This window comes from Meriones unguiculatus, chromosome 1 (genome assembly GCF_030254825.1).
Source record: "Meriones unguiculatus strain TT.TT164.6M chromosome 1, Bangor_MerUng_6.1, whole genome shotgun sequence".
NCBI classification, from domain to species: domain Eukaryota; kingdom Metazoa; phylum Chordata; class Mammalia; order Rodentia; family Muridae; genus Meriones; species Meriones unguiculatus.
This window is the reverse complement of record NC_083349.1, coordinates 127700041-127725166: the sequence shown is the minus strand read 5'-3', so window position 1 is coordinate 127725166 and position 25126 is coordinate 127700041. Positions and strand designations below refer to the sequence as shown.

General features: G+C 49.3%; 1 protein-coding gene across 1 annotated transcript in view; it reads left to right on the top strand.

Moving 5' to 3' along the window:
• Positions 1 to 24873, top strand: part of Trappc12 (trafficking protein particle complex subunit 12) — a 62430-nt gene extending 37557 nt beyond the window's left edge. Inside the window, exons 6-12 of the mRNA XM_021653569.2 lie at positions 2809 to 2921; positions 11529 to 11601; positions 13788 to 13861; positions 18220 to 18318; positions 22800 to 22900; positions 23639 to 23726; positions 23919 to 24873. Of these exons, the coding sequence (XP_021509244.1) occupies positions 2809 to 2921; positions 11529 to 11601; positions 13788 to 13861; positions 18220 to 18318; positions 22800 to 22900; positions 23639 to 23726; positions 23919 to 24161 (791 nt within the window). The 3' untranslated portion in view covers positions 24162 to 24873. The remainder of the gene's footprint in view (positions 1 to 2808; positions 2922 to 11528; positions 11602 to 13787; positions 13862 to 18219; positions 18319 to 22799; positions 22901 to 23638; positions 23727 to 23918) is intronic.
• Positions 24874 to 25126: the final 253 nt, after the last annotated feature.

The following is a 25126-nucleotide window of genomic DNA, read 5'->3' as shown; positions in this document are numbered from 1 at the left end:
GCCACCCAATGGAGCAGTGAATCCAGCCAATTGCCCCACTACAAGAATCAAGGAGGAAGGCTGAGGCCAACCTCTGGGTCTGTACCTCAGTGAAGGAATAGGCTTCACTGGGACGGGGTCTCTGTTGCCAGTGGCAACCATGCACACAGCAGTGAGTGCAGGGCAGCAAGTCCATTTGAACATCTGCCCCACACTGCTAAGAGCTGCATCCCTCTGAGAACAGCAGTGACACTCACAGAAGTCACACGGTGTGGCTCTCTGCTTTCACTTCTCGGTGCACATGCCAAGGCCTGGCAGATTCTAGCACATTCCTCCCTGACTTTCCACAATGATGGTTAGATCTTCAGCACTTCCAGGGACTGTCTGAAATAAATTTTGAAGGGACATTTTTATTTAATGTTTAGTGTGTGTGTGCACGCCCGTGCATCACCACCTCGGTTTCATTTAATATTTTCTAAACAATTAATAAGAATACTTCTATAGTGCTCATGTCAACTTAGATTTAGGCAGGTCACGACGACTGTGAATGGGCGTTGACTAGGAATTGTCTTTCTACAGGTTGTGACTGGCCTTTCTTCCTAGCAAGATGTTGTTTCCCTGCCGGAAAGAAGAGGCAGGCTTATGTGGTGTGCAAGGCTGGCATGCCTTAGTGTACTGGGTAGCCAGGTTGCACATGAAGGATGCTGAAATTCCCAGCAGCTTGCTGTGGTGGTTTGAACAGCAAATGCCCCTCATCTGGGCATTCGAATGCCTGGTCCCCAGGTGGTGCTGCTATTGGGGGGTGTGGCCTTTCTGAGGGCAGTGTGTCACAGCTTCTATATGCTTGAACTTGAAGAGACAGGAGGATTTGCCTGACCATTGAAGCTATCTCTGAACTTTGCAGTGTCCAGGGCCTGGCCTCTACTTGGCTCTTAAACTTTCCACGTAACTTGTAAGTAAAATCTGTGTACTTGGCATTGAGCTGACAGGCGGTATTTCCTCAGCTGTTCTTTCTGTCTCCGTTCTAGAACCTCCTGTTTCTTCTGTTTAGTTCCCATCAGTTTCCTCTTTCATATGAGGCCTCGTGCTTTTCTCCTGATTGGCAACCTTGAGGACTTTAACCAGGAGGGGCCTCTTCTGCTGTGTAAGGCCATGAATGGGAACTTGTTTCAGCTTCACTTTGTTCCAGGCCTTTCTGAGAAAGGCATATTCCAGAAGCTAGCGGGAGCCCCATTCACTGAGCCCAGGGTGGAGAGCTGCCCTTGCTGAGCTGTCTGGCCCCTTTTTGGCATCCTCAGAAGCACCTCCAGATCCCTGTTCTCTGAGTCCAGGATAGTGAGGTCCCTCACTGAGCGATCTACCCGCTCTCTGGCATTGACAAGAGCACCTCCAGAGCCAGTTGCTTTCTTTGCAGCCTTCTCCTGCGAAGAAACCCAATCTAACTGATTGTTGAGTCAGTGTTTGATACCATGACAAAGGCATTTTTTTTTATTAAAAAAACAAAAAAACATTTGATTGGGGTTTGCTTACAGTTTCAGAGGGTTTAGTCCATTATCATCTTGGAGAGAACCATGACTACGTACAGCTAAGCACTTGATCAGTAGCTAAGAGCTACATCCTGACCTGCAGGTAGAGAGAGACTGGGCCCAAGCTGAGCTTTTAAAACAACAAAGATCACCCCAGTGTTATACTTCCTCCAGCAAGTCCACACCTCTTAATGTAGATAGTCCTTTAAAACAGGTCCACTCCCTGATGACCAGGCATTCAAATGTATGAGCCTATGGGGGGAACATTATCATTTTTGTTTAAGTTCTTTGAGCCAGGGTTTCGCTTTGTAGCCTTGGCTGTCCTAGACTTGCTTTGCAGACCAGGTGGCCTTGAACTCACAGATATCCGACTTCCTCTGCCTTCCCAAGTGCTGGGATTACGGATATGTGCCACCACACCTGGAAATTTTATAATCACTCAAATTCGTTTCTTCTCTCCTTCTACTTCTTTTCATTCCATAGACCAGGCTGGCCTCAAACTCAGAGATCCTCCTGCTGCCTCTGCCTCTTCAGTCTGGGATTAAAAGTTTGAGCCACTGTGCCTGGCTGTGGAGCATTGTTCTTCAAACCATCACACTCACCATCTCCCTGAGCTGCTGCAGTAAATACTGTGTTATGGCTTTCATTGGTATCTGTTACTGAATTCATTTGTGAGAACCTCTGTGGCAATAATGGTGACCTCTGGTGTCATTTGTTAATTGGCTAGATGTATCTAGATACAGCTTAACAGAGAAAACCAGCTTGTATTTTGCAGCTGGACCAAAAAATAAAGGGCTTTTTGTCCTTGCTTCCACTGGAACACCTGTGTGCTGGCTAGTATTTGGTCAGCTGTACAACCTAGAGTCTCTTGGGGAAGACGGAACCTTAGTTGAGAAAATGCTCCTACCAGTTTGGCTTGTGGGCAAGTCTGTGAGGCACTTTCTTCATTGACACTTTTATGTGGGAGGACCCAGCTCACCAGGGCCTGGGCAAGTGGTCCTGGATGGTAGAACAAGCAAGCCAGTAAGCAGTAGTGTTCCACAGCCTCTGCGTCAGTTCCTGCCTTCGGGTTCCTGCCTTGAGCTCCTGCCCTGACTCCCTGGATGATGGACTACAAGCTGTAAGATGTAATAAGCTTTTTTTTTTTTTTTTTTTTACCCCCGAGTTACTTTTGGTCATGGTGTTTCATCACAGTGAGAGAAACCATAACTAAGACGGCCTGTAGGTACATCCTGTCTCTGTACAGTCAGAAAACACACACATTCATAGCAAGCTTCCTAACATATCTCTGATTTCTACTCAGGCTCCATGGTCCCCTTTTCGATGCGCATTCTGCATGCAGAACTCCAGCAGTATCTGGGGAACCCACAGGAGTCCCTGGACCGACTGCACAGGGTCAAGACCGTCTGCAGTAAGGTAACTGTCACAGTATTCCGTCCACTTCTTCTCAGCATTCACATCTTGCCATTGTCCACCTGTCCCCCAGGGATTCTGCCTCACTTCTTCCTCATACTCAAGGTCCTAAAATAGTGTGTCTGTAGTATTCATGCCTAAGGTTTATACAAGAGCTAGTGACAGGTTTGGGGCAGAGTCTGAGTCCTGGAAGCCCCTTGCTTAGTTCACAGCAGACACAGTCCTCCCTGGAAATCACACAGGTAAACAATGCCCAGCCTCCCCAAGAGTGAGCCAGGCCACTCCTGTGCCAAGTGCAACACTGCAGCCATGTGGCATATTCAGAATGACCCTGGCCAGTGACAGCCATCATTCACAGAACCGACGCCAAAGGCCCAGGAGGCTTTGGGTACTGGTCTAATTGTTCCCAGCTGCAAAGTAACTTTTGAACCAACAGAACCTTGAACTGTCATTCATACTCGGATTTGTTAAGTTTCCTTTCACTTCCTGGCTTTTCTTATGAATGTGTCCTGGTGTTCTGGGGTCATGACCTTAGTCTCCCTGAAGTGTGACCAGAGCCCTCGAATGAGTGCAGAGAGTGTGGACAGGGATTCAGACACCTCACTGCCTTTGCTTTGTATCCACTTCACTGTTCATGCCATAACATAGAAGGTAGAAGAGCTAGGCATGGTGTCACATGTCTCTAGTCCCAGGACTCTGAAGACGAAGGTGGGCAGAGCACAAATCCCAGGCCAGCTTATGCTATATGTCAGAACACTACCCAAAATATAGGCCCTGCTTGCTTTCCTGCATTTAACCAACTTTTTTCTTCCAGTCACACTTCTTTTATCATAAGTACAATTGAAGCAGGCATGGTGAGTGATGCACACCTGTAATCTCCACACTCAGGCCTCGGCTATTTAGCAAAACCCTTTCTCAAAAAAAAAAAAAAAGACTTGTGCTTACCTCAGCACATAAGCGTGCTCACGTGGAAACCTAACAGGCAAAGCCGAGAGGGAACCCATTTGAGAGTTGGGAGCGTCCATGAGCCTGTCTGCCCAGAGGAGCCTCTCCTGTAGAGTCTGTGTGTTCAGAGTGCCTGTCTTAGAGCAGGGCCATGGTCTTAGAGCAGCATCCAGTTCTATCCGGATGTTGCTTAATTTTTGCAAAGGAGTCCAGGGTTGGATTTATTGTCCTTGAGTCCTTTGGTGAATCTGAATGTCTGGTTTAAATGGACTCAAGTGTGTTGTACTGCCATGACTCAGAAGTCCGTGGCTGTCACTGTCTGCAGATGCCTGTCTTGTGCTTTCTGGTTCTGCAGGCTGTCTGCACCTCCAGGTCTCACTTAAGTTTTGCAGACCATGCGGGAAGGAACCAACAGCAGAGACATTCCTAAGAGCCATTTACATAAATAGGTGCAATCCATAAACAATGCCAGTCAGCTTGAGGTTAATTTCATTTGCCAATACAGATAACCTGCAACCCTTTCTCCCCTCCGCGCTCACGCAATCCCATGTAGATTTGGCTTTGAGTGCCAGGTAGAAAGGCATCTTTCTGCAGCAGATGAGGCTCTGTCTTATGTACTCAGAAAAGAGTGTGTGGGATGTGCGTGTGGCCTGCTTCTCTACTGATGGCTGTCAAGACAGTGTGAGAGCTCTGTTCCAAGAAGGGTTGGTGTCTTTGCTAAAAGGGGTTTCTGACAGATGGGCACACTTTCCTTTGCTGCTTTACAGTAGACAAAGTTAGAAATGCAGGACAACAGCCACCACTGTCCTCATTGCAGGCTTAGGCAGGCCAGCCAGCAGCACCCTGATGTTGGCTATTGTCTGCCCGCTCCCAGTGTCCCCTGACACAAATGCTTCCCTCGTTCCACTTTTCTGCCGCTCCTGCAGAGAGCAAATTAATTGTCTTAATCAGAGAAGATGGGGACATTCCGCAAGCAGATTAAAGAAGTAGAAAGGACAAATGGGGGCCGCTTCATCCATCTGGGCTTTGGGCATGTACCCTGTCCTTTTGCTCATGCTCCTGGTCCCATGAGTCTGCCCAGAGCAAATTGTTCTCACTGAAAGAGCTGTGCCTCCCTTCGTCTGGGTGTGGAGGATTGCTGCCCTGGTGGGGCTCACAGTGGAAGTGTACTTCAGAAACCTCTGAGTGGCACCTCTACAAATCTCAGGGCATAGAAAATAAAGCCACTGGGTGCTGCCACATCATTACGGAGACTTGAGACATCAAGCATGGGCCCCAAGGCTGAAGAGGGACACACGGGAACCCAGAGAAAATGAGGCTTTCTGGCTAGTGAAAACTTCTTCCTCAGCCCTCTTTGCCTTTCTTTTCTTAGCACATACATTCCCTCAGTCTGCTCTGAACAGAAAGAAAGCACCCCTTCCCCTTGTTTGTCAAGGTGTGAAGGTCCCAGAGGCATTGATGTGAGGACATTTTGGAGTCACACTGACTGGGTGGAAACATCCGCAGTCCTGGCCAGCTGTGCTGAGCAATGCTGCTAGTGACCACTCAGTACTGGAGCAGTGGGGGGCTGCGTAAGAATTCTCCACATGCCCGAGAAAACCCTGTGGGAAGCCCACTTTCCAGGAGGTCCCCAGGTGGCAATGGTAAAGATAGAAAGTCCTGCCTGTTGGTCAAAACAAAGAGGGCCCTTGAGTCTGTGTCCCTCTCACATTGATCTGTCTGTGTGCTGAGGCCTCGTGACTACACCATGCCTCACCCGTGACAGCCTCCTGCAGGCCATGGCCCCAGCCCAGAGTAGTATGGAACAAGTTAGGAAACTTGCTGAGCCACATCCTCAGGTAACTGTAAAAGTCAAAGCAGAGATCTGGGTCCATTGAGTATGTATAGGTTACACATGGCCTTTTTAAATACTGTGACAAAAATGATATTGGCTGGCCACGGATTCAAGCAGGGTGCCAAAGTCACTCAAGGCATCATCTCCCCTTGGACACATAGCCTTCCTATGTTGTGCATGTGTAGTGATAGTTGTCTGCATTGTGGGGATGCAATCTGTTACCAGATCCAATCCAGGATGTGCCCAGGACTCAGGATCCAGAGGAGTCCCTCCCCCACATCAGAGAGACCCCCATGTTTTACCCATGCTTCCTCGCAAGACCTGCCCACTCAGTTCCAAGTACCTTATCCCACGACTGAACTTGACTACCGTGTGAGCTCGTAAGACATGCAATGAGGGATACATTTCAGGCTGTGCAGATGGAATGAACTGAAATTCTAAAGTGTCTCGGCTCACTGCTTCTCATGGGAAGCCCTAAATTGAAAGCAGTGCAAGGTAACCTTGACTCAGCTGCACGGCTGTGATCAGCTGCTGCCTAGAAAATTACTCTGTGGCTTAAAGCGGTTTCTTTAATTTGTGATTTGTGGGTTAATTGCACCTGTTGATGGTTTGGGGCGCTGTATTTCAGTGCATGCAAATGCAGCCTCCTTTGCCCACCTCTGACACCTCCATATTCAGATATTCCTCCGAAGTTCTACCTGGGGAGCAAACAGGCCATTCTGCCCTCCGTATCCATCAATGTTGCTGCAGGTGAGAGAATTCCATTCTCTCCTCCTCGGCACCACTCAGTTGTGTGCAGCCAACACGTGTCCTCTGTACACTCACCTGTGTGTGGGCAGCGCTGCAGGAACATGGCACCTGTGGGAAAACGGGTATCATTCCCTTTGGCTGTTGCATTGCTGGATCATGTGTTACCACTCTACTGAAAATGCAGGAAACAAACTGTTGGGAGGAAACCATTCTCCGGGGTCGCCCTGAAGGAGACAGAGACTTGAGATTTCCGTCAGTATGTGGGAAGGGCCATAGGAGAGATGCCTCTGGGCTGCATGTGCCTAAAAGGACTCTGGCCAGCTCGAGCATGGCAAACATGGCTCTGGCAGGCCTTGCCCTTCTCCCTCATTCCCTCTGCCTTGCTAAAAACCATTAGATTACATTCCTAAAGCTAGCCACCGGGGTCTAGTCCTTTATTTGGCTACTTCCTCCTCCTGAGGCTGACTACCAAGGTCCAGTTATCAAAGTATTAAAGTCAAACAATTAAACCCCCTTTTGCCCACCCTAATTAACAGGCCCAGTTAAAATTAAAAACCAGGGTTTCTCCTTTTACCTTTATAAACTGTCATTTGCCATGGGCCATGTCTGTCTCCTCCCTATCCAGAGGCAGGCCTTTGTGCCAAACACCCCTTCCCCTTCTCCCTTACCCCTTTTCTTCTCTCTTGTTCCTTTCCCATTCTCATCTTCCTCTGTCTCCTATCTTTGTCTCTTATTCTTGCTGTCTGTCCTTCTGTGACACTGAAGAGGGAAAGTGGCTGGTTGGCTAGAATGTGTGATTCTTAAGGATGAGTAGGCCTTTGGCATGCTTCAGGGGAACCCTGCCCTCCATTCTTTCTCCTTGACAGTTGAGGACCCTGAAACCCTGGTGTGAGCTCATGGCTCCAGGAGCTGAGGGTCAGATGTCTGGAGAAAGCACTCCCCACAGGCCTCAGGAGCTCTCACCTTGCTCCACAGCATCTCGCAGAGCCCGCTGATAAAGCTCCCAGAAGTTTCAGAGACCCACTTACTACTTAGCAGTCAGCAAGTATTAGCCTCATTGCTCCCAGATCATACATTTCTAACCCTTTTATATTTGTTACAAGGATGAAGGCAGAAAAAGACCACAGGAAAAATCTGAGGCAGTGGAGAAAAAAAAAAAATTAATTTCTTGTTGCTGCTCTGTGTAATTAATTCTCCCTGGGCACTTTTAAAGTTTACAAAACACTGTGAGTGCATTCTCCATGGAGCCCCATAGTCTGTGATGCAGCAGATGAGAAAGGTGTGTTGGGGCATCCAAGTGAAAAATAAAAATTAGAGATAAAAAACTTAAGTTACCCTTAACCTGAAGCAGCATCTCCCAGTGCCTGGAGATTAACCACTGTGGCTCTGCCTCCTCCACACAAGCAGTGAACGTCTGGGGGAAGAAGAATTGTGTTCTGATCACAAGTGTCACATCTGTGACTACCTGCAGTTTACAGGGCAGCTCTCTGAGATGAGGATGAGATGTGCAGCCCATTCACCCACATGGACACACTCAATTCTCCTTTATTTTGTTTCACCTACTTTATTTAGGGTTCTTAAACACTTATATCTCCCTTCCACCACTGAGGTAGGGGAGAAAGAAGGTTATTAGGTAGAGAGGGTTGTAGACATAGAGTATTTCCTTGGGATGAGTCCACTCTTCGTTGTCTGGATCCCAGCAGTCCAGTCCAAAGGCCAGGACCAAACAACAACAGGAATCAGCACAATTCAGAAGAATGGGACAAGTCAATGAAAACCACAAGACTCAATTGGATTGCCCCAAGAAGTTCTCGGGAATTTTTCTCTTTTTAGAAGTAGTTCCTTGGGGTAGTCCATTCTTTGTTGTCCAGGTACTAGCAGTCCAGTCCAAAGACCAACACCAAACAGAAACACTCATCAGCATAACAAGTAAGCAAAAACTGCAAGACTCAGTTGGGTTGCACTGAGAAGTTCTCTGGAACATTTCTCTCTACAAAGTCAAGGTCAAAGCACAAAGATCAGTGCAGCGATGTTGATCCAAAAAGTGATGTCTCACTGTGTGTGGGCCTCTCTATATGACCTCTTCTCAGAGTCCACCCATGGATATTCTCAGCTGGCCAAAGCACGCCCCTCGAACAAGACAGCTCATGGCAAAACATCACATGCCCTCTCACAAGCCAGCCTCAAAACATTATATGCCCTCTCAAAACCCAGAATCCAGCAAAACATCACATGACTCAACTGCATCTTCAAAGAAACCAGGAACTTCCACTTCACCCCTCCCTCTTTTTTTAATTACAAAATAAGCTATCCTACTAATCTGTGGTCATAGCTTTTGTCTCCTTCTGGAGACACATACCCTAGATTAGAAGATTGTCTACTTCTGTGGCATTGCTTGCCAGCACCTTTGCCATAGTGTCATCCATCACCTGTCACATGCAGATTCTAGGGATGGGCAGGCCCGGTATGGGCTTCAGGATGAAGGAACAAATGGTCCCATACAACTGCAGACCCTGTCTCATCTCCAGACAGATGTGGGCATTGTGGGCCTTGGCTACAGTGTGTTTTTTTTTTAATTTGGTAGAGCTGAAAGAAATCCTTTCACCTTTAGGTTTACCCGGTCAAACACAGTAGACCTGGATCAAGGCAATATCATTCCACCACCCACACATAACAGGGATCTCTCTGCCTTCAGGGCATGGTCCAGAGCACTGTGGCACGTTGTGCCTGCTCAGTGGGGTCTAGCTGATGGTTAATCTTGCTTCCAGGGCAAGATGTACCTGTGGGTGGGGTTGCAGCCACACCATATTCACAAGTTCAGCCTTCCCCAGAAGTATCTACATTTCCTAAATGGTGCCGATATGGCCACCTCAGATCAGAAAACTGCACTGGACATGCCCTTCTCGTGTCTGTGGCCAGAACCTTGGGTAGCTGTCCTTTCCACTGGTCTTGAAGCCCCTTAGTGGCCCACAAACCCTAGAGCTGCTCACCCTTTACCCAACTCAGGAGTTGAGAAAGGCTGTAGCCTGCTCGAGCACCTCCTGCTCTGTGTAGACACATACTCTGTTAGTTGCTTTTCTCAAAAGTGCTGTGACCCAGTACCCAGCACAAACCACCTTGAGGAACAAAGGTTTGTTTTGATTCATAGCTTCAGAGGGTTCAGGCTAACCACCTGGCCATATGTGCTTCAGAGCATCGCAGGAAGACTGAATGGCACAAGCAGGTCACTCTGTAGCGTAAATGACCAGACTAGATAGTCCCAAGGACCTTTTCCCAGTCCTTACTTCCACCAGCTAAGCCCTTCTTCCTGGCATTTCTAGAAATCATAGTAGCACCACCAGCTTAGGACATGGGCATTAACCAGTGAGCCTGTTGAGATCATTTCACATCCAAAGAAGATTCCCCAGACTGTCACAAGGCCAAAAGATCCCAGAGCAGGTGGTAGAGAGTTCTTGGTGGCTCTCGCTTTGCTGCTTCCACTGCCAATAGCTTCCATTTGTGCTTCTTCACACACTGCAATGGGAAGTCCCTCCTTGTTCCCTGGATGTTTCTGCTGCTACTGCTCCTCTGAAGTGTACCGCTTCTCCTTCAGAGCCAGAACAGCAGGCTGCTTCCACCCTCCCAGTGAGTGCTGGCTGAGCTATCCAGGGCTACAGAGATGCAGCCTTCCCCCCCATCCCTGAATACCTAATACAGAGATCAGGTGTGTTCTGAGAGAGGCGGTGTGTTAGACCTGGAATACAGTTTTGCTCATAAACCTCCCCGCACCCCTCAGACCCAGAGACTGGCCACTTTCCCCTTGTGTGTGTTTTTTTAGATGTAAATGCCAGCCTTTGTCCTAGTTCACTGAGTTCTAGGATCTAATCCTGAATGCTGGTGCCCTCTGCCGTCCCTTATCCCTTCCCTTTCTTCCCAGCTCCCTCTACTCCAGCCTGAGGGAATGTAAGACTTTATTTCCTGTCAGTTTCTGGCTTCATGATTACTTACCAGAAGACAAATTAGCTGGGAAATGTCATTTGAACTGCCTTGCTTCTCTCCAAGATCACAGTCTTGAACCCTGTGTCTATCCTCTGAATCTCTCAAAGGTCACACACAGTCCTGAGCCCCATGTTTGTCCGGAGTCACAGTCCACAGCTAACTGTTCTCTTACTTATACAGGATAATGCCTTTGCAAAGGAGGGTGCCCAGTGTAGCACAGATGAGTCAAGAGAAGACAGACTCCACCGCCTACCTGCCTCCTAGGGGTAGCCACTAGAGAGATGTCACCCAGCAGGTGGTGGAAGGCAGGCAGGGGTTTTCACACAGCAGACAGACTGCGTGAGAAGCTTGTCCATTAACATTATCCCCATTTTTATCCTACACATAGTCTTTACTTATTTGGGAGTTGGGGGTGGTTTTGGTTTTTTGAGACAGGGTTTCACTGTGTAGCCTTGGCTGTCCTGAAACTCACTCTGTAGGCCAGGCTGGCCTTGAACTCACAAAGATCTTCTTGCCTCTGCCTCCCAAGTGCTGGAATTAAAGGTGTGCGCCAACACTGCCTGGCTTAGTCTTTATTCTTAACATATACTCTCACCCTGAAATCCTCTCCTCAAGTGATAGGGGCCATAGCAGCTTCTTTCAGGGAAAACCCAAATACCAATGGAAAGGTTGTAACCAAACAATAAAAACTATGCAAAGTGACAGCTTCATGGAATTTACCCTGTGTGGTGGGAAAGGCAGTAGGCTCGCTGGTCCCCTGGAGGAAGGGGCTGAGGTTGCCACAGAGGTTAATCACTCTCAGGTATAACGCATCTGATGCCTTTCATGAAAGCAAAACTGAACGCCCAGTGTGTTCAATGTCCAAGAACGCTTTATGAGTCTCATAAACTTAAATTCCATCTTCTACCAGAAAGTGGGGTCCCTGCTCTTTTCATCCCCTCCAAGTAATTGGTGGTCATCACAGCACAAAAGACATATCTGTAGGAACATTCCTTGACTGACTAGTTTTCACCCAGGGAAGTTTGCTGTGTCTGGAATATATGATAACAGTGTAGACACAAATCCACTTACAGTTTTGTTCTCCTTGTTTGAAATGACTGCAGATCCTGGCCAACTTGGAGCAAGGCTTCGCTGAAGACGGTGGCCTGAGCAGCGTCACCCAGGAGAGCAGGCAAGGTGAGCATTGCCTGTCTGTTAGCTGAACAGCTCTCAAGGATGTGCAAGGTGCTGCGTTACAGCTGGTTCTCACTCTTAGCCAACAGAGAATGGTCCCTTTACCCATTTCCCCTGAAGCTGTATAGCTATCAGTATTCTGGGTAGATGAGAGGAGGAACATGGGTTTTTGCCTAATGAGGAGAAATACAAGTGGGTTCTGAGAACAGCCCAGCCCAGTTCATTGGTACACTGGTGAGTTTTCATTGCTAGTACACGTTTGCATGGCAGGAGATAGCCCATTGAGAAGGAGGGGAAGGGAGCCACTGTTTGTACACTGTTAGTGGCTGAGCATCCTGATCTTTCAAGGTGTCTTAGAAATCCCCTATGGGCACATGGTGGACTGCAGGGGCAGACCAGCCTCTAAGATCCTGTCTCAGTCTCTCCATTTGCTATAATGAAAAGCCCAGCACTGGTTAATTTATAAAGGAGAGAGTTGATTAGAGTCACAGTTCTGGAGTCTGGGATGTCCATGAGTTGGTGTTGGCATGTGATGAGGTCTTCTGCATTGTAGCAGGAAGTGGGCATTACATGATGAGACAGAAACCCCTTCTTAGCTCTCTTTACAAAAGCACCAGTAGGGCCAGGCGTGGTGGCACATGCCTTTAATCCCAGCACTCAGAATGCAAAGGCAGGTAGATCTTTGAGTTCAAGGTCAACCTGATGTACAAAGTAAGTTCCAGGATAGGCATAACTGTTACATAGAGAAACCCTGTTTCAAAAAACCAAAAATATAATAGTAGTAGTAATAAATAAATAAATAAAATCACCAATGCCATGATAAGGCTTGATCTAACCTCCCAATACCCTTCCAAAGACCCACACTTCAAATCCCTAGTACGTGAATTTTGTGTATACATTTCTACCTTAGCAGTTATTCTAGAGTCAGTATGCTGAATATACTAACAAGTAGCCAGTCTCTGAGAAAGTGTGTGACTCCCTGGATTTGAAGGGCCAAGTGTGTGTGTGCTGTGTGGGTTATTAATATGTGGTGGTGCATATGTGATATGGTGTGTATGTGTGTGGGCATATGTGCATTTACATGGGTGTATCCTGTTATAACTAGGGTCTGAACCCAAAGGCATGAATGTGTCGGCTTGCCCTAGTTGATGCAAGCAGCATAGTCCCCAACTCAGCCCTTATTCCTGATGACCTCAAAAACTATCAGACGGCCCTCCCATGACAAAGAAGAAATAAATGGTCAGTGAAGGTTCTAAAGCAGTAGATGGCTGCTCACAGAAGTGAGCAGGAGGAACAGTTCACTTGGCTGCTGCATCGATAGCCATGAGTACTTGCCTGTCCTGTCTGCAAGTGGGAGTGTTTCTGTCCTGTCACCTTGCACTTCTGTAATGTTTATGTATTTATTTTATGTATATGAGTGCTCCATCCTCACACACCAGAAGAGGGCATCGGATCCCATTACATGTGGTTGTGAGCGACTATGTGGTTGCTGGGAATTGAACTAGGACATCTGGAAGAGCAGTCAGTGCTCTTAACCACTGAGTGATCTCTCCTGCCCTCACGTGCACGTGTGCACCCTCACTAAAGCCTGTGAAGAAGGCAGTGTTGTTGTTCCCCTCTGAGACCAAAGGCCTGGGGAAGTGGTCAGTTCCTGGCTGCAGGGACTCAAACAGCCACCAAGCAGACCTCTGCAGAGCCTGCTGGACACAAGCAGACCTCTGCAGAGCCTGCTGGACACAAGCAGACCTCTGCAGAGCCTGCTGGACACAGAGCCTGTGTGCGTGGGGGGCCTCCACCCGGGCAGCAGATGTGCCAGGTCTGCATCAGGCGTGCACACAGGCTTGGGGTCTGGCTCAGAAGGGGGCCTCTGATTACTGCTCAGTCTTCTATGTGAGCTGGGCTGGGGTCTTTTGGTTTGGTTTGGTTTAGTTTGGTTTGGTTTGGTTTGGGTTTTTTTGTTTTTTCTACATCTGTGCAGATGGTCTCTCATGAGAGCCCACTGTGGCCATCTCACTAAGAACACTTTTATTTCTCGTGCAACATAGAGTGAATAAAACATTCTTGGTGAGACCTGGTAGGGTTAGGCTGGGGGGGTGGCTATCTTTGAAATTAGCACACAGGGTGCAGTGGTTGCCAGCTGGAAAGAGCATGCTTGCTTGTGCACACACTCACGCCTGTCTCTCCTGCAGCCTCTGTTCAGCTGTGGAGGTCGCGTCTGGGCCGTGTGCTGTATTCCATGGCAAACTGTCTGCTCCTGATGAAGGTATGTGGGCGGCTGAGCTGTAGAGCACCTTGTTCTAGAAGGCAGTGTCAGCAGGAAGCTGCAAGGAGGTGCTGTCGACGATGTGGGCCATGGGCCTCAGCAGTGCTCATCATGGCCTAGATTGCTCAGTAGAGTTCACTCACACTTGGGGGCCTAACTTGTCGTTTTGAAATTTCCACAGAAACGGTTTACATTACTGAATTTAATTGCGCAGGCCTAGGTCTAAATGGTCTAATTAAAACTGCTCATTCCACCCCTGTTTTCCTCTGAACTCCATCCAGAAAGTGTCCTTTGTTATCCTTCTTTTAGTGTGAGGGTCATTTGTTTTTTTTTTTAGTGATTGATGGTTTTGCCATCTGAAGGCAGGTGTTCCCACCAGACCAACTTGTAAGGAGCTCACCCTGAGCTTTCCACCTGCAGAGCCAGTGTGACTCAGGAAGCCCAGCCGAGCTGTCAGTCACTGTATTTTCAGTCTGTTCTCCACATAGGCCCTGCCTGCCGAGGCAGCCGTGTTTTCAGGCTTCTCTCTTGTTTCAAATACTTCCCATGCCTGGTTTACCTCCCGCCCTGGGCACGGCTGGCCTGCCACAGAGCTGGCGGCCTTGCTGCCAGCTGCAGGCACTGAAGCTGCCACAGAATCTGTCAGCAGCAGACGCCAAGAGCAGCACCGTTAACACCTTCCGAGCTGTGGTGAGACAGCTCATCACTTCTCCCACAGCCAAGGTCATCCTGCTCTGAGCATCCGCCAGCAGGCAGGTTACCAAGTGGAGTAACGTGTTCCTCGCTTCAGCCTGACTGGCCGCCCTCCACATGGCCATGTCCTTGGGTTTGGCAGGAAAGTGTGTGGCCGCTGCCCAGCCGTGGGACAGCATGCATCCTCTGCACCTCTGCCGGTCTGTGATGTGTGGCATTGGGTGTGGACAGGCAGGCCAGGCTCATCTGGTAGGCGACCTTGACGCGGGAAGAATGAGTTTCCTTAATCTCTCCCAGTTCTCATCCTCACAGCTCTTTCCTAATTTTTAACACATTTTTTTTCGGAATTCTGTGTCTGAGATGTTTGCACAGGGCCTGTTGCCTATTGGGCTACTTTGTTCCTGGCCTCAACCCTCCTCCTCTTCCTCTGCCTCCTCCTCCTCCTCCCTGGTGACATCATTGCAGAGCCTGTCTCCTCCCCCACGTGCTACAGCCTTCAGCCAGAGAGAGACTTGCTTCCTCCTGTCCCACTGTCCCCTATGAGGTCTCCCACTCAGCACTACTGTGGCCAGTGGCAGCCTTAGACGCCACCATGAGCATCCAGCGGCATCTGAAAGTCTGAGTCTTGGCTGCCCGGCCTTCTTAGGCTTGCAGCACTGGTATTGCTAGCCAGAAGCTGAAGATCCTCAGGGGAGGCAGTTACTGCTCCACTGCCAGACACTAGTCTGTCGGGCTTCAGCTTGAATTTCTGAGATGCTCTGTTAGAAAACCCTGTAACAAAAAACGCTTTTCTTTGTTTTCCTGCAGTAGTGATACTACCAGCAATGTAGGCACAGGCACCAAACGTCTACCTGTGCCATCCCACCACCACAGACTCAGTATGGATTTTCAGGTTTCAAAACTACTTCCACAATGGGTGCAATTTGGGTTAAAAATTTGGTTTAATCTTGATTTTCATGAGTTAAAGGAGTGAAAGAAATGTTGCAAGTAAAGTGGATGCAAGCACATGCATTCTGCTGCCATCTAGTGGGCACAACCAGTATTGCCACAGTAGTTGAGCTGCAAGGCTGGGGCCTGTGTGCCTTGCTAACAGTGACCTAGTTGATCAGCCTTGTAATGTTCCCATTCTGAGTATCCCACAGTACATCGCCAGGCCCACTCACTTGCAAGACAAGTTCATATAAACACGATGCCCTTGGGCCTCGCAGGAGCTGTGAAGTACCTGTGCCCCTGGAGTAAATCTGCCTGGGGCTATAGCCTCCATTGGACACTGTCCAGCTCCATGTCCCGTACCCCCTGCACAGCATGCCACCTGTTATGGCCTCTCTTTTGTGAGAAAGAGCCTGCCACACACAGGACGACTCCTCTTTGTTAGCTCACACTACATGAAGCCTGTGGTGGTGTAATGGCCATTGGCATGGTTTAGCAGTCACTTAGCCACGAAGAGCAGTTTTTAGGTGCAGGTCGGGGTAGATGCTTTTGCCCAAGTATGGGTGTCTGTGTGTCCTTTCAAGGACGGTGGGTGTAGTCAGAAGAGTAGGGTGGGCACTCTCCAGGAAGCTGCTGTCAGCCACATTCCTTTAAAGAGGACCACCAGCTTCCCAGAATGAGCAATTTCACTGAATAGTAACCAGTCAGATCCTCTACACAGGTCCAAACACTCCCTCCAACAAGCTCACCCTAAACCTTGAGGCTTGCTGACATAACACTGATGCCTTTGGCACCTGTCTGACAATTCTTTCTCTGCTACTGCTTTCTCTCATTGTTCCCAAGCCTGTGAGTCTACCCTTCCTCCCAGGAGAGCAGTAAAGGTGTGTGAGAACACACATCTTTAATCCCAACACTTGGGAGGCAAAAGCAGGTGGATCTCTAAGAATTCAGCATAAGCTTGGGCTGTGTAGTTACAGGTGTACAGAGCTACACAGTAAGACTCAGACTCAAAATATTTACAGATAATGGGTATATTTAAAGTCTGCTTTTTTTCTGCCACGCCATCCTCAGTAGCATGAACCCTGACCCCTGGCAGGTTGGAAAGACAATAATACCAATCAAAAGGTCCAGGACCCTAGCAGGGCTTGCTATCCAGGCATGCTGGCCCTGTCCACGGCTGTCCATCAGAAGCACCCCGGGCAGAATGGAGCACGAGTGGTCAGGTGCAGCACTGTGGCTCAGCACAGCCTGCCCTTGCTAACTAAAACCAAATCTAAGGATACATGCCAGGTTAGAGGGGGACACCAGGATGGACCACAGGAACCAGGACCCTCCTGGGGAAAGTAAGACTGCCTGCTGGTCATCTGTGCAGCGACCCAGACCATAAGACAGGCTGCACAGGGATGGTGTGTCCTCCCAACCACGACCCTGGCTTCCCAAAGGCAGAGGAGTCGTCAAGGGCCTTCTCTTCGGACACCTCGTGTGTGTGCATGGTACACACATGCACCTGCACGTGCTCACACGAGCACCTGCTGGCACAACTAGAACTAAGACAGCCCGGCCTCGGGCAGCAGTGACAGGCAGCAAAACGTGGCAGGAGAGGGAATCAAGGCATGTGTGGTCTGGCTCCTTGTGAGCATCAGGCCTTGAATAAAATTAGTTTTAACGAGCTGCACTTGAAGGTACCAGACTGGAGAGTCTTCTTTTTTTTTCCCTCCCTGCCAAACTGGAATTTTACTTGTCGTCTGTCTTTATAACCTCCCAATTAGCAAACTCAGCAACTGTAGTCCCAGTTTGGAGACACCGAAAGTCTAGAATACAGAAATGAAATACCTTCCAGAATCCGATGGTTAGGAGGAGATCAGCAGTGGTGGCCCCAGACTGGTCACCATGCACTGTAACTGAGAGGAAGTAAGTGCTCGGCACAGTTCCTTCCACAGAGCTTGCTCGGGTACTCGGCTACAGTAGGAGGAGCTGACCTCTGAGCCTTGTAATAGGCAGCACCGCTCTCACTAAGACTGACTCTCATACATTTTTGTACTGTGGACCAAAATCGGGAAATGGACACCAGCTGGGTGGTAGACAGCCTGTGCCTCAAGGAGGGCTGCAGGCAGGGTCAGTGCAAGGTGCACGCTAGGAAGGTGCACAGAGCTCTGGCACTGAAGACAGGCTGTGCAGGGTGCAGACAGCAAGCCCGGCACCTTCTGGGCCTCTGTGCACTTGTCTCCACAGAGCAGTGGTGAGTGCAGGACATTATAGGAAGCAGTGACAGCCATATGCCCAGACTGTCATAGCAAATGTGATTGGTAGGTGGTTTCAGTATTAGTATCAAGCACAGAAAATGTCTGAGACACTTTCAAAGTGTGGTGTATATGTCTGGAGGATGAGATGGTACAGAACCATGAGTCCTAACAAGAACTCTGCCAGAAAAGAGGGGCGGACCCAATGAGGGACCTCTGGCTTCTGCTTAGGAAGTGGGGTGAAAGGCAGCTTTGGGCCTGATTCTAGCTCGAGTCTCTGTGATGACAGAGGAGTGTGTCACACAGAAGTCGGAGTGCTTAGTCCATCAGTGTGGAAGGGATGGTCGCCACTGGCCTGCTGCCCTCACAGCTGTGTGTGTGTGTGTGTGTGTGTGCGCGTGCGTGTGCGTGCGCGCGTGTGCTCGGTCCGTAATGTGCTGTGCACAGCTGCACAGCTTCTGCAGCTCACTGCATGCTCTTGGTCTCTTGCCACAGGACTATGTGCTGGCCGTAGATGCTTACCGCACAGTAATCAAGTACTACCCGGAGCAGGAGCCACAGCTGCTAAGTGGCATCGGCCGCATCCTCCTCCAGGTACTGGCCACACGGCTGACAGCCCAAAAGCTGAGGATGGCAGCTGCAGCCCAGTAGGGTTGCCTGGAAATTCTGTCCCGCAGAACTTCCACAGGCAGGGAGTAGTAAGGGAATTATTTCACTTCAAATTAATGTGACCATTAAGGTGTTCTTTGCAATGATTCTATTGGGTGACCTTCTGACCTGTTGCAGGTAGGGACATCTGCTAAACTGCTGCTGCTGTTGGGAACACTCTAGTCACCCTGACACAGTAGCTGCCGTTAGACAGAGGCTCAGCCGCCCTCAGCCAGGCTCTTTAATATTTGATGTGTCTTCCTGTCAGTTCCAGGATCATGTTCTCCTACTGCAGGCTGCCCAACATATGGGCCTTGTGTCTGTCCCTTGAGAGCCTCTGAATACAGGAAAGGTGGGTGGGTCAAGGACAGCTACGGGCAAGAGGAGAAAAGGCCAACACACACAGGTCACAGGAGTCAGGCACAGCTCTGCTCGTGACCTCACAGTTTTCTGCAGGCTGCATGGCCACCACACCTTAACAGCATCTGTAGCTAGAATGCCTTCCTGGCACCTGAGAGTCTGGGTCTCCTGAATACAGAATCTTGTGTCGCCTGACTCCTTAGCAAGGACACAGGACACAGGAGGGGGGCCATCTGTGCACACATCTGGAATACTGAAAGTTACTTGTGCAGAGTGGGAAATTGGTGGCCCCAAGGATGAACGTCCCTCAAAGACCACATCTCCACCATGAAAGCGACGTTACATAAGGAATGTAAATGCTTATGGGATGATACTGACTTCAGTACTGAGCTGGAGCTGTTTAATGTTGAGTGCATGAGGGGATAATGGGTGCCCTTACTCCATCTTGAATGTGATCTACCAATCAGAGGAGGCCAATGGCTCACTGGTGTTGAAAGCCTGTGGGTGATACAGGTGTCAGCCAGTGCTGCTGTCGGAGGGAGAGAGGGGTAGTGTCCTCAGCAGATAGAAAAAAGGCAAAACATAAGGGCAGCAGGCTTGCTGAGAAGGAGGCTGGGCCTTTTGGCCTTAGGGAGTGCTACAGGCCAGTGTTCCACTTCAGGATCTAAGACAAAGGAGAACCTTTGTCTTTTGGACATAATGCTCCAAATGAGAGGTATAGTGTCCATTGGGCCAAGGAATCAAAGCCCAAAGAAGGCAGATCTTCAAGGCTAAGACTCCTGGGCACCGCTGTGGTGCTGGCATCTGCATCTTGCACCCATTCTCTTGCCCTCAGTGCACGAGAATAACTGGCCAGTCTTCGGTGGAAAAGAGGAGCAGCTTCCTCTGCAGCCATCCCAGCATACTGAGGTCCTCAGCAGCAGCATGACATGGCAAGGCTAAAGATACCTGGCTACCCCACCCTGATGAGTCAGCAGAGTGCAGCCCCCCACAGCCATTCTTGCCTTTGAGTGTGTGAAACCAAATGTGGAGGCACACATATGTTCTCAGAGGCAGTGCCTGGCTGCTAAGTCTGGGAAAGCACACCAGAGAGCTGAAAAGTGGACACTGATGCAAACAAGGCAAGGCACTTTCTGTCATGATGCTCAAGAGTAGGAATAGAAATGGACACTATATACAAATGTGCAGAGGGCTGTGAGGGAAATTTGGCAACAAGGGGGGACTGCAGCAACCAAGATGAAGTAAATGACAGACAGTGAGTTCCTGGATAATCTCACATAGGTGAATGTGAAGCTTACCTCGCACCTTCTCTATGAGCATCATACTTGTATTTAAATTTGTTTTTAAGGTTTTTCTAAAAGTTTGTGTGACCTAAGAACAAGTGAGCCATAATCAATCACCCACACAATTGCTGGACCACAGAGGAAGGCAACTTTGACAAATATGAGTGCCCCAGAGGCACATGCCCCTCCTCTAGCCTCGGCTGGGTGTTCTGCCTACAAACCGTCTGTTGTGATTCTTCAGGGTGCTTTTTTTCTGAAGAGCAGTCTTCATTGTTTCCGAGATGGGCACAGAGCAAGTCTGGCTGTGAGCAGAGGGTGACCTCTGTGGGCTGTGTGCCATTCGCATAACAGCTGGAAACCCAGCTCAGGCATGCAGCACAATCAAGGGCTTATTTTTGATTCAGTTCCCAGACATGGGGGAACTCTCAATGCCTTTGCCTGTCCCCACAGGCGTGACTACCTCCTGCCCACACTCCCTGCCAGCCTTCAATAAGACCAGGTGGCATCTGCATATTTGAAACTCTCAGGCCTTTGGATGTCACCGTCACACACAGCATCCTGCAGACCATGTGTGCCTTCTGCTCAGAAGGCAGGTGGACAGTGGCTAGGGAGAGGAAAGTGGACATGAGAGGGATTCCACATCGAGGAAGCCCGTTCACAGAAGGCTGGAGATACCTGTAGGCGGGAGCTTCTCAGACAATCCAAAGGCAGAGCAGAGCAATCTAGTCTCTGGACATCTGGAGCGTTCATCCTTTGAAGTTACTTCTCTCCGGCTCAGACTCTGCCCCTCTAGATCTTTTCACATGGGTCTTGGGAGGTCATTACTCACACCAGCAAGGTAGCTTTTGAACCTCCATGGAAGTGTAGTAGCCAATGGATGCCACTGTGTGAAAGCAGCTCTGCTGTCCAGAGCAGGACAAGAGGGTACTTATGACCTTCAAAGCAGGATGCCCATGACTGTCAGAGTTCACTGGAGAGCCAGGAAGGTGCCAGACCACAGTGGACTGCAGGGAGCCAGAAGGGAATGCTGGACCACAATGGGGAGTTGCAGAAGAGGCTTGAGCATGTCAGGGATGGAGGCAGCAAAACAGACAGGGCTGGCTGATTCGAACAGCAGCCATAGTAGGAGCAGGTGGGGAACAGTGGTACATAGTGGCCTGAGGATGCCTGCCGGATGGCGACTGTACACCCTGCGGTGTCCTGAATATCACATTAAATATCCGTATTGTATACATGCAGCTCATTAGCCAGCAGTCAGACCTCAAGAAAACTGCTTAGAAAGGAATGGCCTCCGGCTTGCAAAGGTGTCAGCCCCTCCCCAGGAAATACAAAAACTTTTCTTGATTATTTTTTGAGCATTGTATGGCAAGAAGTGATTGTAAGGGGAAAAAAAGCAAATGGGGAGATATCTATTCAAAAACTCAGTGTGAAGGCTGAAGTGTTTCTACCAAGGCTGACCTCATCCCCAGCACAGCCAGTGAGATGGGCCCATGCTGGGAGAGCTCCTTCCACTTGTCCCCCATGCCTATTGCTGGGAAGACAGGGGTTCTGCCTCTTCAGGCGGAGGGCCACTGTGGATATAGCAGTCACACTAATTGTCCATTACCATTCCACCAGGTAGGACCTCAGTCTCTATCTCCCCCATGCCACCCTACCCTGAGTACTCTAGAATCACTCAGGAGGAACTCACTCTGGTTCCAAAAGCAGGCCTGCAGATAGGTAGCTCTGCTCCCCAGAGCTCTGACTCCCTACAAACAACAGAAGGCAGGAGAGAAGTCAGCCCAAGGGTGCTACCAAATAGTAACAAGGTGCTGCCAAAGAGGAGAGCTACCAGGCTGAGACAGCCAGAACAAGCCTCCTAATATATAAAATGGACTTTGCCAAAATCGAGAACTCACACAGCTCAATCCCTCAGGGATCCTCCAGGCATTCGTTAGGAGGCAAACATGGTTGTTATTAAAATGAGGTACAGCATGATCAAAAGATGGTATTCTGTGGGACTTTGGGAGTGACCTTCAGGCAGACCCTAAACACAGGGTTCATTTGTCTTCCCCTTACTTGTGTGTGTAAAGTTGTGTGACAGAATCCTTTATTTATTCCTTCTTGCTGTAAGCCTAGCTTAGAGCACTAGTTTCCCTTCTTAAGGCAAAAGAAGGGCATGGATGATGCCTGGATATCTCAACTCCATATCGTCCTGATGCTCCTCATCATTATATGGAGAGCCAGGGCTGAGTCGGAAGAGGAGAGGTCAGAACTTCACTTCCCCTAGAGAAAGAGTTCCTTTCATCTCCCTGGGTGCCTATCCTAATAGTCCCTGCTTTGTTCAGGGGGGCTGGTTTCCTCACAAGGGATACCAGTGGGTCTTTTCATTTATTTTTACAGTAGGATTCTGTAATACTTTGAAATTGGGAAACTTGTAGTATCTCCTCTGTCCCCAGCCAAAAATACCCCAGAAATCAGGACTGTTGTGTTGTACCAAAGTTTGTTTTTACTTAATGCTATGCCAGGACTTATTCTCAGGGGCACAGCTACGAAGTGGTAAGACTTCAGCCAGGCATTCATGTTAACATAATTCAGACACTTCAGTTATTTTGGTTTATTACTGGATGCTAACCTGAGATTCTGTCTTAAATGTCTCCTGCTCACTGGGTGGGCTCTGGGATCCACTTCGTAACATACAGGGGACTTCCTATTCTGACATGATACTGGGGAGCAAGTGGGACTTTACATTTACATCTCTTTCAACCTGTCAGCTAAAGTGACTGGATAACTTTGTCAAAGCAGATTGGAGACATAAAAACAGCTGAAAAATACTTTCAAGACGTTGAGAAAGTAACGCAGAAGTTAGATGGACTGCAGGGCAAAATAATGGTTCTAATGAACAGGTAAATATCTTCTAATTACTTACTTTGTGTGTGTGCATGTACACATGCATGCTGAGCTCAGAGGATGACTGTGGAGAGTTGGCTCCGACACACAGGAGCTCCAGGGACTGAACTCAGTGCTCAAAGGACAGCAGGTGACTTAACCTGCTGAGCCATCTCATTGGCCCACAGATTGGGGTGTGTCTTTCTCCCACCTGTCCTCAGTGCTAGACCCAGGAGCCTCAGGCCAGGTAGCATACTGGCGTTCTAGAATCACAGCCCTGCTCCCTACTCTAAGGACCAGTCAGAAGGGATCCCTGCTCTTCACAACCCATGCTTGCTCTCAGTGTAGACTTACACTTACACAGGCACCATCGGGGACTCCTGGCAATGGTGGTCTCAGATTAGCTTTCATGAGTCATGTATCACAAGATCATTAGTGTGTGGCCATCAGGACAAACCTGCTCCCCTTCAAACCAGACCCAGATACCAGAAAGTAGACATGATGAGGGGGTCAGTTTGTAAGGCAGGAAGTCACCTTGGGTGGGGCTACTGTGTCTGGACTGGAACCTGGATGGCTGCCTTGCCAGTGACTCTGATGTTGCAGTAGTGATAAAGCCACTGGCTCCATCTGAGAGCTCACGACTCACTCTGGCATGTGTCCCTGATATCCCCGTAGTGCATGGTGAGACTGGCCCTGGCTGGTGGGCACCCTAGGCTCACCTGGGCTCACTGCTTTCTCTGTTGTGTGCATTGCAGAGCCTTTCTGTACCTTGGCCAGAATAACTTTGCAGAAGCTCACAAGTTCTTCACAGAGATTTTGAGGATGGACCCCACAAACGCAGTGGTAAGACACGCAGACTTGGTACCCCACAGGCCTCTCTACCTTTTTCAGACCAGTAAACCGAGATCCCTGCACTGGCTTGGCCTCCAATAGCTAGAGTGGTCTATAAAGGGGCTGTTGGGACATGAGGACCAGGGAGCACCAAGAGCAGCTGGCTGTGTCTCTGCCACCCTAAGCACACGTCCTTTCCTCCAGGCCAACAACAATGCTGCTGTGTGCCTGCTCTACCTGGGCAAGCTCAAGGACTCCCTGCGGCAGCTAGAGGCCATGGTGCAGCAGGACCCCAGGCACTACCTGCACGAGAGCGTCCTCTTCAACCTGACCACCATGTACGAGCTGGAGTCCTCAAGGAGCATGCAGAAGAAGCAGAGCCTACTCGAGGCTGTGGCCAGCAAAGAAGGGGACAGCTTCAACACACAGTGCCTCAAGCTGGCCTAGTTCCCACCAGATCTCTGTACCCTGCAGACACTTGAACAGCTGGATCAGTAAAAGCACTGGACGGGCGTGTGGGAGCATGCCTTGAGCTAGGCTACTCTCAGATCCACCGTCCTGCCTACTTTGCAGTCCCCACAGCACTGCCTGTTGGTAAGGGTAGGCTGTGTGGATGGCCGTCAGAAACAGGAAGTACAAGACACACAGGGTCCCTTCAGTTTGTTCCTGGAAGTTAACCTGCCCTTTTATCACTTCTGAATACTCAGAGAAACAGCAGGTGCATACTACTGCCTATTCTCACTGTAGGCCTAAATGATCCTAGCTCACTCTCTTCCTCCACATCTCAAAACGAAGCATCTCTTTGATTATTCAGCTCACTCCTTTCTGGCCTGACACAGGCCACCTTGGATGGCTTGTGTTGAGAGCCATCAGCTGTGTACTGGGGCAAGAAGCATCAGGCTGCACAGCACCAGTGCATTTCTGTGTAGCTGGAAGGCAGGACAGATGCTTAATGCTTGGACTTTTTTCTACTTTGAGAAATGTAAAGCACCTGAAAATAGCTTTGGGTACCCAGCTTTCCTAGCTCATGTGAAAACACTCATTTTAAAGACAGGAGACACAACTGGGTTGCAGTAGAGTACAACTTTGCTCCACCCCAGCTCCAAAACAGACCAAAACCACACATCTCTTCGCTTTTGTAATAAAGGGAAAAGATAGAGCACTTGTGTGACTTCCTGGGGTGAGCAAACACCTTAGATGCAGCACAGAGGCAGGTGAAACGGTCTGACCTAACACTAACTTGGAGAAGCATGATACCCAGAGGTACCAGCTATGCCACCCCTCCTTGGTGGTGACTCTCAAAAGCTGCATCTCTGGAGATAGAACGTGGAGACCGCTCTGCTGGCCAGCCTCCTGTCCCAGCTGTTGTTACTGTTGTGCAGCCCTGGGGAGAAGCCTTGGAGGAACACAGT